This window comes from Corvus brachyrhynchos, unplaced genomic scaffold, assembly GCF_000691975.1.
Source record: "Corvus brachyrhynchos isolate BGI_N302 unplaced genomic scaffold, ASM69197v1 scaffold783, whole genome shotgun sequence".
Taxonomy (NCBI): Eukaryota; Metazoa; Chordata; class Aves; order Passeriformes; family Corvidae; genus Corvus; species Corvus brachyrhynchos.
In genome coordinates this window covers 40,610-53,675 of record NW_008236979.1, presented here as the reverse complement: position 1 = coordinate 53,675, position 13,066 = coordinate 40,610, and the positions used below count along the sequence as shown (strand labels likewise).

The 13,066-nt window shown below is 46.9% G+C and overlaps 1 protein-coding gene across 1 annotated transcript in view; it reads left to right on the top strand.

Annotated features, from left to right (window-relative positions):
• Window positions 1–5,790: 5,790 nt before the first annotated feature.
• The window catches only part of AFAP1L2 (actin filament associated protein 1 like 2), a 27,030-nt gene continuing 19,754 nt past the window's right edge, over window positions 5,791–13,066 (top strand). Inside the window, exons 1-4 of the mRNA XM_017728604.1 lie at window positions 5,791–5,800; window positions 6,937–7,065; window positions 7,593–7,670; window positions 10,696–10,787. Coding sequence (XP_017584093.1) covers window positions 5,791–5,800; window positions 6,937–7,065; window positions 7,593–7,670; window positions 10,696–10,787 — 309 coding nt within the window. The remainder of the gene's footprint in view (window positions 5,801–6,936; window positions 7,066–7,592; window positions 7,671–10,695; window positions 10,788–13,066) is intronic.

Sequence of the window (13,066 nt, the reverse complement as noted above, 5' to 3'; positions counted from 1 at the left end):
AAGCACCTGAGCACAGACCTGCAGTTTGTAGCCTAGTACAGCTTTGGGGATCTTGTGACTTTGATGGGCAGTCTGCTAATGGGGCATGCTCCAAAGGGAAGAGGTGCCAGCATCTCTCGGTTGTCATCCAGCAAATTTGTTTGGCAGTGGGGGACCTCCAGTGACTCACCAGTTGCTCTGTCATGGAAAGGCTGAGACCCTTTGCAAAGAAAGACATCACTATGTTGCCCATGAAATGTCATACACACACCCTCCTTGCATACCAGATGATCGTTAAGGTCCCTTCTTCCAACCCGAACCTTTCTCTGTGTGATACAGTGAAGCAATATGGCACTAAAATGCAAGAGTGCTCAGTAAAATCTCCTTGTGACACGGTAAGTTTCATGTTTTGCTTCTCTTCTCTCTTCCTTTTTTTTTTTTTTTCTTAATTTTTCTTGGATGCTGTTTCCCACCTTCCAGTGGAGGGAAGAGGAGTCTGTTGTTTGCTCAGCTAACTGAAAAAAGCTTTGTGTGCATTTTCTGCTGCCGTTTTGTTAAAGTTCAGAGTTCCTGGGTTGGAGCTGCCACTTCTCAATACAAGTCTTGTTCAAACTTCCAGAGCAGCCCACGCAGAGCTGCTTGGGTTCATCTGTGCAGTTCACAGCCCACAGCCAGCCAAACACATTGTTTGCCTCTGTCCTTCCATGAATCATACTTTGCAACAAAGACCAGCCTAGTGCTCCCAACGAGAGTGTGAATCCAGGCAGTGCTGGATTTTAGGTACATCAATAGAACAGTCTGGGTGGGTTTTTTTTTCTTTCTTTCTTCCCTGTGAGCACTCATTGTGTCTAAAAATCAGACTGCTTTGTGACAGTGGTCATAACTGTCTGACACTTGTCTGGCTTATTAGGAAAACTCTGATAGGAGTTCTCCAGCTTTACAGTTTTCTTGTTTTGCGGGATTTTAGCTTGTCTCAGGATTATGAATTTCGCCTTTTGTTTTGCTTAATCTAGCAGTGATTCTCCAATGAGAAAGTTCATTGTTTACCAGAAGCTTAGAGGGTTTTTGTGGGTTTTCCTTCAATAAACACAGCACTTCTCATTTTTCTGTGGGGAGATTTCTTTTTTCTACAAATATTTATATATTCATAATTATTTTTCTGTGGGTAAAAAAAATCCTTTCAACTGGACAACAGTGGGATGGGCTTTTTATTCACTTCCCATGAAAAGCAAGACGATGGAAGGCTGCCCAGTCATTACAGGTGCAAGTGTGAGAAGTAAAGCATTGTTTCTGATGGTTAAAACCAAGGTGGTAAACTTTAGTCTGCACTCGCCTGGGTTATTCTGCTCATCACCCTGGGTGAATGCTGGTGGGGTTTCAGTGTGATGGGGATGCTTCTCAGGGGAGCAGCTTTCCGGGATTCAACAGAGATGTTGCTTCTTCTCAGTGTATTTGGATGAACCATTTACCTCCTGTCCTTCCCTGTGCTTCATTGCCAAAGCCAGCAGCATCCAGAGCTTGGCAGAGGAGCTGCAACCACTGCAGAGGGGCCGAAGCATTGCTGTTCCCTTTTCTTCACTGCTCCTCTGCACGACCCTGGAACCGGCAGGGTGAGGAGGGTTGGTTTGTCTGAGGATTTGTCTGATCAGCTTTGCTATTTTGGAAGGTGGCCCGGTGTAGGGGTCATCCAGCTGTTACAGCTGTCACCATCCACACATCTGCCTTTCCTCACAGCTGTGGAGAATGGCCTTCTCTAGCTGTAACCGTGGGTGACTTTTCCCTCTTGCAAAGCCCAACTGTTACTGTAAGACTCCAAATTAGCCAAGGAGGCCTGGGCTGGGTCCTCCTGCTCTTCTGACAGCACTTGCTATTCAGCAGCCTGAATGCTGCCTCTGTGCCTGCCTGTCCTCTCTGCACGCTCCTCAGCTGCCCTATTCATTTTATGCAGCGAAGGAAAAAAAGAAACCAGGGCTAGAAAGGAACTGCTTTCTGCCAAACCAACCCCTGGGGAATGCCAGTGCTGCCAGCAGGGCTGGTCAGTGGGAAATGGGGGCTGAAAGGCTGCCATGGGATGTAGTGCATGGAGGGAGGCAGTCTGGGGAGGCTGTGCCTGAGCAGGTACCTCAAGATATTCCTCAGGATCCCCTCTGCTCCTGGGGACTGGCTCCTTCATGAATTGCAATGCAGTTGTCAGTTCTACTATCTCTGGAATTTCCAAGGTTTTTGAAGCAAAAAGCTTGGCATGGCACAGGCTGCAGGTGCTTGAATGGAGCTGTTTGTCAGCTGCTTAGCCCAGCTCCTTGTAGGAAAGAAGGGTGAAGCCAAAAGTACCAAACCCAGAGTCTGCTTTGGGCAGGAGGGTGGAACATCTCCCAGCACTTTGGGATCTATTGATGGGGGGTTGGAAACAAAATCTGCAGGCTGGGACTTGGGAAAGCTATTTTATATTCCTGGTGTGCTGAAGAATATGCCCATATCCTTGGACAAATCACTTAATCTCCCAATGCCTTAGTTTCCTGTTAGCAAATGATACTCCTTATCTTTCACCTCTCATCTCAGCAGAGGAAAGAGTTTGTCTTTTAGTATATATCTCATTACAGTTCTTTGTCCGGTGGCTGGGGCCCCTCTACCTTGATGAAATAAGTAATTGAATTTAGATTAAATGGTCTAATACAATCCTGCCCGGTGGTTACTGAAACACTTGAATGGAAGTTCATTCAGAGCCTGTCTTTCCATTTCCTCATAAGGCCAAGACATGAAGTAATTAGATGTAGATGTAGGTTGTTATTGTAGCACAATGACAGAGATCAGTGGTTATTGGTAGGAATGGCTTCTATAATCTAGTTTAATGGTCATTTACCTTTCAGTGACCTTGGTGTCAGGCAAAATTGGCAGCTCTTTTGCAAGGAATGTGCTTCCTCAATGAAGGCTTTGCAAGCTGTTTGATTTTTGGCTCTAGCTTCACATGAGCTGGGATAGACACTGCTGCAATGCAAGAGACTTTCAGCCTGCGAAGAAAGGCACAGACTCCTGCCAAAAGAAGCCCTTTTCAGCGCTGTCCTGCTGCCACTGAATTGCTGTTGGAACAGATCAGTCGTGTTTAAAGCATCTCTTTGCTTATTGCTGCGACCAGAGTTGCAGCCTTCAAACTGAGAGAGCCTGTGGTGGTCAGGGGCAGCCCAGGAGTTTCTGTAAAAAGGGTTGCATTGTTTTGGAGTAAAAGAAGGGAGAACATATCTCATCATCCAGTTAAGTGCATGCAAGAAGAAAGAGCTGGTAATGCTGACTGTAACCCCCACCCTGAAAGTCCTTATTACACCAGTAAAGATGTGATATTTCTATATGCTTTAAATTACCGTCCTTTCAGTGATGATCATCCACTCACTGCAGATACAAATCAAGTTTCCCATTTTCTGTGATGCTCCTACACCTCCTTCCATCGTGTGCTGAGAAATTCCTACAGGTTTTATCCAGTTACTGATGTCTGTTGCCATGGAGAAGAACATGATGTGAGCTGTGCTGTGATTTCTCATGGTGCCCCCAGGTCTGTGGCCATGCTTTATAGGGAGCTAGAGTAGGTCATATCATGGTGCTTGAGAGGACTGGATTCAGTGCAGGTATTCACAGTGACCTTGGCCAAGCCTCTTAATTCTTCTGACAATCTTAACCTTAGAGGCACTCCCCTGTTTTCTGTGAAGGGGACTGAATTTTTGTAAGATCTATGAAGGTCTTTATTTGAGGTGGTGCCAGAAATATGACTTGAGTCACAAAGAAGTGCTATGAGAGTTGAGAAGAGCGATGTAGCAGTAGAAGGTTTTAAAAAATCATCTGCGAATTTCTCTGCCTTGGGACTTGGGTTTCTGTCTACTTCTGATCTCTCATCCTGCTGCTCACAGCCATATGATTTGCAAATACATTCCTTGCATCTGTAACTATTGCCCTGCAGATCAGGAATCATCTCTTTATGTGCTCTCATTTCTAAGCTGCTAAGATAGGGAGAGCAAAACCATGCAGCTTGCAGGGAGAACCATTTGTTTCAGGCTGCTTTGAAAAGCCACCCACCTGGTTTTACCATGAGCGTGTTCCATACATCACCACCACAGCATGAAAGGTCTTCAGCTGAGATCAAACAGTGACTTCCAGCACTCAAAATCCTGAGATGGCTTAGTGTACAAGGGCTCTCAATTGTTTTTAGTCCTATTGACCGGCTGGGACCTGCTGTGATAGTGGCTTGCACAGAGGATCTTATAGACCCTTGTCGTATGAATTCATTTTACTTCTCATGTTCCTCAGTCTCTGATGAGTATTGGCTTGTTTGCCCTCTGATAGGAGAGAATGAACAGTCAATGGAGTTTATTTTTTAGGTATCAGGTTTGGGTAGGGAATGTCCAGCTGAGATCAGAGAGATACTTACATAGAAGCAGATGGTTTATATGCTGCTTCTTGCAGAAGAAGAGCAAAATTAATCTCTCTTGAGTCCCTGAAGTCTGAATCCATTGAGGTCTGACAGAATCTTTCCACTGACCTCTGTGGCCCCAGGATCACATCCTAAATGAGCTGCTTTGAGTCACTGGAAGCCTGAGTTCAGCTTTGGTGGGCTGGAAAATGTAACCTACTATATGGGCTGTGCTATTCATAAGTGCTCAGCCCTGTGTGTCTGTTAGCTGTGGATGCCTGGGAGAAGAATAAAGTCATTTTCTGCAGTCTGGGGGTGGAGGAGGGAATGGGAATTTTATCCCCTTCCCTGCAGACCCACTGTTGTGACATCCATGTGGGCAGCTGCTGGGAGCTGACCCGCTTCTGAAGCTTCAGATTAAGGTTAGGTGTTCTCTCTCTCTTCTGATATCATCCCTGACACATAAATGTCCTGTCCAGCTGGCCTGCCAGCAGGACCTGACCTCAATTTAAATTTTTTGAAGTGGGCCACTGAAGCAGGTGAGTGTAGCAAGGCTGTGACTTACCCTGGGGTTTCCTTAAACTTGGAAGGAACAGGGTTTCTGGAGCTTGAGAGAAGCCAGTTGTGAGTAGGTATGACACCATTCATTGCTTAATGGCATCCAGTATTATTATCAGCAAATGCTACCTGTTTTCTCACAGCTTATGGAAAAAAAAGCTGCTGTTTCTTGAAGTGATTCTTGTTTTCTCTGGGCAAAACAGCAGCTAGCAAAGACATTTGAGTTAACACAGCATGATTCCCTACTGCTCCTAAATCAGACCAGATGAGAATTAATTTGGTGTAGAGGGTATAGAATGAAATGTCAATAACTACAGGTTGGTTGGTTCCTCTGGAGCTGTTATTGATTGATCTGGAGTCATTAGACTATTTTACAGTCAGTCTGGTGGAGATTAATTCAGTTTGAGAGCAGTAGCAAGTTTTTTCAATTAATGGCTAGCAACATAAACCTTTAATTATTTATCGATCTTCTAATATGTGCTTACTCCAGGACGGTTGCCTGGTGGCTAAAGATAGGTGAGTAAGAAGGTGATGGCTTTCTCCTGCCCTTAAACAAACGTTCTGACTTTAAATGTGGCAGCTCTTTAACTAGCAATGCTCAGATGCTTTGCATTTATGAAACCAAAACATTAGCACTTTTCTAGTTCATGGGTGTGAACTGCAACTCGCAAGGGTTCCATGGGATCACCCAGTGTGGAAATGCTGTAAGCAAAGGGACAGGAGCATTGCCCCTCTGGAGTTATCCTTAAATTCCCTGGTGGAGAGCTGAGGAGTCACTGCCTGGCTTGCAGGGCGGTTGGTGGTGGCAAACCCAAGTTTCACTGCCCATCTCTGCAGATCCTTAGCACCAGGGAGCGATGGAGACGGGTACCAGGGGAGCCTCCAGAGGGGAGCAACAGTCCCGGCTGGCTTTGGCACGTTTTTCCCACATACTGTCGTTCTTGCACAGTGCTTCCTCTCTACATAATACTCTGTTATTTCCTCCTCCTGCCCCTGCTGCTAATTAGCCCACGATAAACTTTGGTGTGAACAAAAGCAAGCAATTAAGCGTCTGTTGCTTCAGCGTGAGCCCTGTCAGAGCAGTGATTTGTTGGTGGCAGGGCTTTGCAGCACCTCCTCGGGAGGAAAACAAACCCATTAGCCTGGCTCAGCCGCTGGTGCCGGGGAGTGGTGTGTCCAAGGTGCTGGTTTTGGGTGTGCAAGGATGTCTTGGGTACAGCAGGGCTTCCTGAGGCTCTGAGAGATGCTGCTGAGTCTTTTGTCTTCAGTTTCATGTGATACAATGATGTCTGTGGTCACTGCCCAAGCAAGGTGGCTCGAGTAGTTACTGAATTGTGATTTATGTGTATGGAGCAGTGGGGATCTTTTTTCTTTTCTTTTTGGAATACACATATAAACATTTTCAAATTAATACAGACAGAGAAATAATAGTAGAATGAAGCATAGAATTGTTGAGTGGTTTGTGCTGGAGGGGACCTTAATGATCATCTAGTTCCGACACCCTTGCCATGGGCAAGGACACCTCCCACTAGACCAGGTTGCCAGGGCCCCATCTCTCCCAAATAAGGAGGAGGCTTAGAAAGAGGAAGCAAAAAGCAGGACCTTTGGTAGATCCCAAGCCAAATGAGGTTTGAATGATGTTTTCCAGGACTCAAGGTGCATGTATCAAGACCTTGCAAGCTGCTTTTGTGTAATCTCTGCCCTAATGCTCAAAATCTCTCTGGGTTTTGTTTGCTTGAGCAAAAAGTCCTAATGGAAGAAGAATAGGTATTTACATGGGATTTCACTGATGTGTGAACAGACTAAGGGAAGTTGGAAATTTTTTGGTTTGGGACCCCCTTTCTTTCCAAAGCTAGAGGCAGAGTTCAAGCTGGGAAATTAAATATGAACTGTTCCTGGGCAGAAAAAAGCCAAGGATCTTGGAAAGCATGGAATTAACATATGTCCTCTTTTGACACACCACCCAGCTGCTTTGCCAACAGTTGTCTCTGTTTCTGTTATAGCTCTTGAGCAACTGCTCACAGAACTTGAAGATTTTCTGAGGATACTGGACAAGGAGAACTTGAGCAGCACTGCTGTGGTGAAGAAGAGCTTCCTCTCTGACCTTCTGAAAGTCTACACCAAGTCCAGTGGTACAGATGAGGAAAACCAAGGATGGGGTGGTGGGCTGTCATGGGAATTGCTACATGGTCTTGGAGCAACATTTTCCTGGCGGCTGGTGGGAAGAGGAGGCATGAAAATTAGAAGGAGAAAATGAAACTGAGTTTATTTTTGCAGTGACCTCTAATTGTTTATGTAAAATTACTATAGTTATGTGTTCAGCTTTACAAGCAAAGGATTCCCAGGATTCCTGATCCTTTCTGTTTTCCTTATTAAACCTTAAGTTTATTTAATCCACTTTGTAAGATACACAGGACGTACTGTTTGGCCAAGTTAATGTTTAAGTAGAAGTTTTAACTTTCGGAATTTCCTGACTATAAAGCACTAATTTTTCTGCTTTTTATTACTACTTGGGGTTTTTCCTGCACATTGCCTCAACCAATGTGCTCTCCCCAAATGTGCTCAGCAGAGACACTTTTTACATCTGCCTTTGTGGAAAAACTTAGCAGCGTGAAAGCAACATTGTGGATTAAGAGTTCACTTTTCCCTTTGTTTGCAGGTGGCGATGAGGAGTATATTTATATGAACAAAGTGACAGTCCATAAACAGCAGGGCGACCAAGAGAAACAAGACAAAGGTAGGGAGCTGAAGATGAATGGTCTAATGGGGTGATGAAGGCACACGAGGTTAGAGCCTTGCTCTGGCAGCTCTGAGGGCTGAAGCAGCTGCTGGTGTGGAAGGGCATTTTCATAACATTCCCTTGGAAATAGTGGTCCTTGCCAACACTGCGAGGTTATTCCTGGAAGTAGCACTTTGGAGGTCGTTATTTTGGGATAAAAATGTTGCCTTCTAAGGCTTGAAGTTCCAGTGCCTGAAATATTTAAGGAAGGCTTCATGCTTTCTTTGGCCACAAAACAAATCACTTTTTGCATCTTTGAGACCTTGAAAGTGTATTTCTTGTTTGCTGTTTTGCTCTGCTCTGGCCCAGAGAGTCTGTGTTGTCAGAGCCTTGAGAGGAGAGTTCTCAGGGCTCAGCCCTTGCCATTTGCACAGGCAGAGCACCTTCACCTCTCAGGGATGTGAGAGTCCTGCAGAGTAAAAGCCAAGAAATTAAACCTAGATAAAATATTCATTTCCAAGTTAGATTTCCCAGGTTCTGAATTTGTAACACGGCAAAGAACATAATTCTCTAAAAATGTTCCTCCTCTTTGAAGTTCACCATGAAAGAGGTTCCTGATAATTGCATGGAGTGAGAGTATTAGTGAGACACATTTCTGTAATGCACACCTACTCAGGGGCTGATCCTACCCCAGAGTTTCCAGTCAAAAGGGATGAGACAGGGACTCATCAGTGCAGCCTGCTGCTGATGTGCTGGTCCTGCAATAGTTGGGATTGCTCCACTTCCACAGTTGTTTGTTTTGGTTTTGCTGCTTTGTGGTGGGGTTTTTTGTTTATTTGGTTTGATTTTTTTCTTTAAACTACCTGCAGCCAAACTTGGGCTAACTTCAAATGCTTCTGAAGACAGGATATCCTCCCAGATTACACATGCAGTCCCAGTGTGATCTCCAGACAGGGCCCTCTGGGTGATGCTGTAATGCTCTATAATAGGATCACACAGCCTCTCAGTAGCTCCCAGCAGCTGAGCAGCAACAGAAACATATCTTTATATAAGTTCTCATTTGGGTGGATAAAGGAAAGCTTGCACTGCTCCACCATGCTCAAACACAGGGAAGATTTCAGACAAATTATTTTTAGAGGTGGTTCTTTTATTTCAGACTTTTCCCTATCAAGGCCATGACCCTGCCCACTCAGTCACTCCCTACGGGACATGGCACTTCTCTCTTTCTGTTTTCAACAACTTCCCTATTTCAAGTAAAACTGAGTTATTTGGAAGTGCTGAAGTCAGTGAGACACATGTATGGGATCTTAGCCACAGCTGCAGCTGGATGTAGAGCTGTGATCCTGCTCTGTAACTGGATGGAGAGGTACCTGCAGGTTCAGGTTTAGCAGATGGAGGGGGCCCAAGTGCCCACTGGTGTGGTATCAATCTTCCAGTGGTTGTGCAACTCCCTCTATCCCTTTTATCTACTGCAATTCCATGCCTGTAATGGGACTAGGGACCACACTTTTGTGGCTGAGGCCGACAAGACCTCTTGTGCTCTGCAGAGTTTCTTTTCCACAGCAGCTGTGCACAGTCATGTTCCAGCAGCACAGGGTGTAATGCTTTCCAAACTGATAGCACATCAGCTCCAGAAGTCCCCCCTCCAAACTTTAAAATATGCAATTTCTGCACAAAAATGTGTTTCCCTGCTCCATGTATCTACTTGCAATTTCATCAGTAAGGATTTAAGCAGAACAGACACTGCTTTTGAGATGCCTTTGTGTGGCACAGTAATTGAATTCCCTGCACTGGGTAATGAAGGCACCATCATTTTCTGGATCTCATTTACCTGAGAAACACAGCAAGCCTCTACCCTGTGGGTCCACGGGGCTCTTAAGAGAGCCAAATGCCTTCTCCTTCTGGAAGTCGGCACAAAGGGGCAGGAGTCTGGGAGGTGGGACTGATGTGAAGGGCTCCTGGTGTGGACACTCTGATCCTCTGAGCTCAAATACCAGGTGGCATTCACTTGTACAAGGAACATAGAGCACAGATAAGTAATAGTTAGTACAGATGTAAATTTTAGCAGGATTTTGGATGGTTTTTCTTTTTCCTTCCCTCTTCTAAACCCTCTTCAAACTGCAGGTTTTAGAATGACATCTTTATCAGAGGACACCAGCAAAATGTTAGTGCTTGTCTAGGGAAAAATATTCCTTCCCTCCCACTCCAGTAAGGAAGCAGTCTGTGATTTGTGATGCTGGTGGGTGTAGCTGGAGAAGGAAGGGGTATGTCCATCATTGCACTATCTCAGAGGTCATGGGATTTGGGCACTTGTTTAAGGCCACCCAGGAGTTCTGTGGTAGGAGAAGAGGGACTGAACACAAGTTTTCTGAGCCTTCAATGTACCCTCCAGATACTGAATCACTCTGCTTTCAGCTGCTTGGAAAATCTGACTTTGCAGAGGCAGACACGGATTGCCTGGAGCAGTTCTGCCGTGTGCCCATACATGTGTTTGGCCTGGGCTGCTTCAAGAGCAGCCCTCCCTTGAGCAGTGATTGCACTGCTGATCATGGCTGGCTTTGATAAACCACTGTGCACTCAGCTGGGCAGCCACCTCTGCAGTTCACCCTGGGAGGGCTGGTGTTAGATCCATTTTTTTGGAAAGGTAGCAGAGGAGCAGACAGTCACCAACCTGTCTGCTCGCAGCTGCAGGGATCAGAGCTAGCAAGGACTAAAGTGCCATGGGTTTCCAAATACTGTGTAGTGTCTGCCTGTGCTGCTTCTCAAGACCCTTTAAAGTCTCAGCAGTGGGTCTGGCCTTCACAGTTTTCCCTCCAGAAGGAAAAACATGCCCTAAAACCAGAGGTCAGTTCTTTTGCTGGGTCTCCTAGTGCCACATTCCTGGCTGTGGCCTGAAATGACATGGTGGCCCTGCAGCCCTGTCTGTAATTGTCGCTCTGCTTCTCACTGAAATAGCATCTTGCTGCTGCAGCACAGCCCAGGGTAGCAAGTGCTCTGCTGGGAGATGCCACATGTCATCTTTGTAATTGTTTCTGCCTTGCAGTGCTGGACCGGAAAAACTCCCTGACCAATGGAGACTCGGGACTGCATTTGTCACCTCCTCAGAAGAGCCTGCCAGACCTCCCCCCTCCAAAGGTAAGTTTTTCACACCCTTTGCTTTTTGCTGCCTCAGCCTGGGACTCTGAACCCCTTGAGGCTTCACTTTTGTCGTGTCCTGTGCAGCATGGCTGGGTGGAAAGACCTCTGCCTGTGTATGTTAGTGAGACAAAGAGTCCTGGTGAGCTTTATTTAAAAAATAATAAAACATTGAACTAGGGATTTGCAGCTGTATGTTTCATGTTTACAAAGGCTGTGGGTCAGTGTGTGGCTGGTGCAGGTGTTGCAGCTGGATGGTGGCCTGGGGTGGCTGGACACCCAGAGACTGCTGTGGTTCCCGAAGCTTGTGCACAGATGGAGCAGGAGCTGTGGGATTTCCCCGTGAGTGTGCAGGACCACTGTGCAAATTGGGCTGTGCTCCCTGCCAGGGAGACCCACACCCACTGCATGGCACTCCAGGCTCAAGGAAGAAGTGAGGTTTTCCAAGAAACAGAGGTCGTGATGACTCTCAGCTGTTGCTTTGGAAATCTCTCCTGAGCTATGAATCAGCTGTGCCTGGGCTGCTGACATGATTTTAGAAAAGCCAGAAATCCTTCAGCTGCAGGATGGTGGGGTGGTCCCTGGGCAGTACCAGGACGTCCCTTGCTGGCAGAGCCTTTCTCAGTTTGGCCACTACCAGAGGTTTGCTCACAGCTGGAGCACCTGGTGGTGTCTGTGCATTGGCTGCTGGTGTTGTTCTGGTTGTGCAGCCCACAGGTCTGTGAGGGGGAGTTGCTGGCACTGTAGATTTTTCTGCAGGGCAGCTATAAGTCAGTTAAACACCATCAGCTCTCAGTGAGATGTTGTCTCTGTGCCAGCAAGCCAGCCCAGCTGTCCTAGACACAGGTCATCCTCGAGACCTTGGATGTCGCTGTTCAGTAGTTGATGCAATGTGGGAATTGCTGTTAGCTGGGATTTCAGGATGTGAAAGGAAAGGAGGGCAGGGAGCATGCATGGGGAGGAGGAGGAGGAGGCATGGAGGAGGATGGGGTAGTGCATCCATCAACCACAAAGGAGGATCTGTTCCTTTCCCAGGAAGGAGGATGCAGGGTGAGGCCCCAGGACTTTTGCCCAGGGATCTGTGTAGCTCAGCTGGAGTTAGCTGGAGGAGCTGGGAAAACAAGGAGTAGGATGGGATGCAGCTGACAAACCCTCGGATGCAGCGTGATTGCCTGCTGGGAGCTGCTCCAGCCCCAGAGGGCTCTGCCCACGCAGATGGCTGGAGCTGGAGTGCCTGGGAGCAGTGGCCAGAGCAGGAATCTCTGTTTAGCCCTGTATTTCACGATGGGCAGGAGGTGGAATGAAGGCACCACTGGGGAAGCAGCAGCCGGGTGTCCCCCGGGCATTTCTCTTGAGCTTGGTGCAGCCCAGCTTTCTGACTGGGCAATCTGGAAGTTAAGAGGGAATTAGAAAAAAACAGTCTTTGATTTTAGCTGAGAAGGGCACTTGTCTTCTCCCAGACCTGTGCTGGGAATTACCTTCTCCCACCTACTTACTACTGGAGCTAACCTCTCTTGGATGCAGCAGTCAAATGCTGCTGACATTTGACATTTGAACATCTGAGTGTCAGTGAGCTTTGGCAGCAAAGATATCTGAGTGTCCTTCAAGGAGAGGGGCTGGGGAGAGCTTTAATTAGTGGAAATTGCTGTTAGGGGGAAATAGATCTTCCCTGTCTGTGTTTGCAGCTCAGTGCAGGCAGGAGCCACAGCCACCTGGGTGGTGGAGGGTGGAGCACAGCTCCTTACACAGAACCTGGGAGGTTAGCAGAGGAATTCAGATTAGATCTATTTTAGCTCTGCAGAGTTTTCTGTGGTTTGGTGACACTCAGGCACCCTGTGGTGTTGCTCTACACTTGCCTTATGAGGCATGGAAGAAATATGGTGATAAAGCTCTGCACAGCAGATTGTCCCTGGTACCCACTGACACCAGCAGTCATTAGGCAACCCAACAGGGGTGGCCCACTTGGATCCCACTGATTTCTTTGGATTTGTCCCAAAACAACCTTTAAACAATGAGTTCTGCCGGCCACGGCTCAGACATTGGTGACCTCTGCTCTGCTGCAGCCCTGGCAGCTCTGCCTCTTCCCGCAGCCATCTGCAGGGAAAGTCCTGTGGTGCAGATGCAGACACCCAAGGTGGTTATATTTGCATATTCATGGTGCCATAATGCAACAGGCAAATGTTCTGCAAGGGCCAGCATGGTTAAATAACACAATATATGCCCTTTGACTTAAGTTAGAGAGTAAACAACTCCATGCCCCTAGGGAAAGAGGAGACACA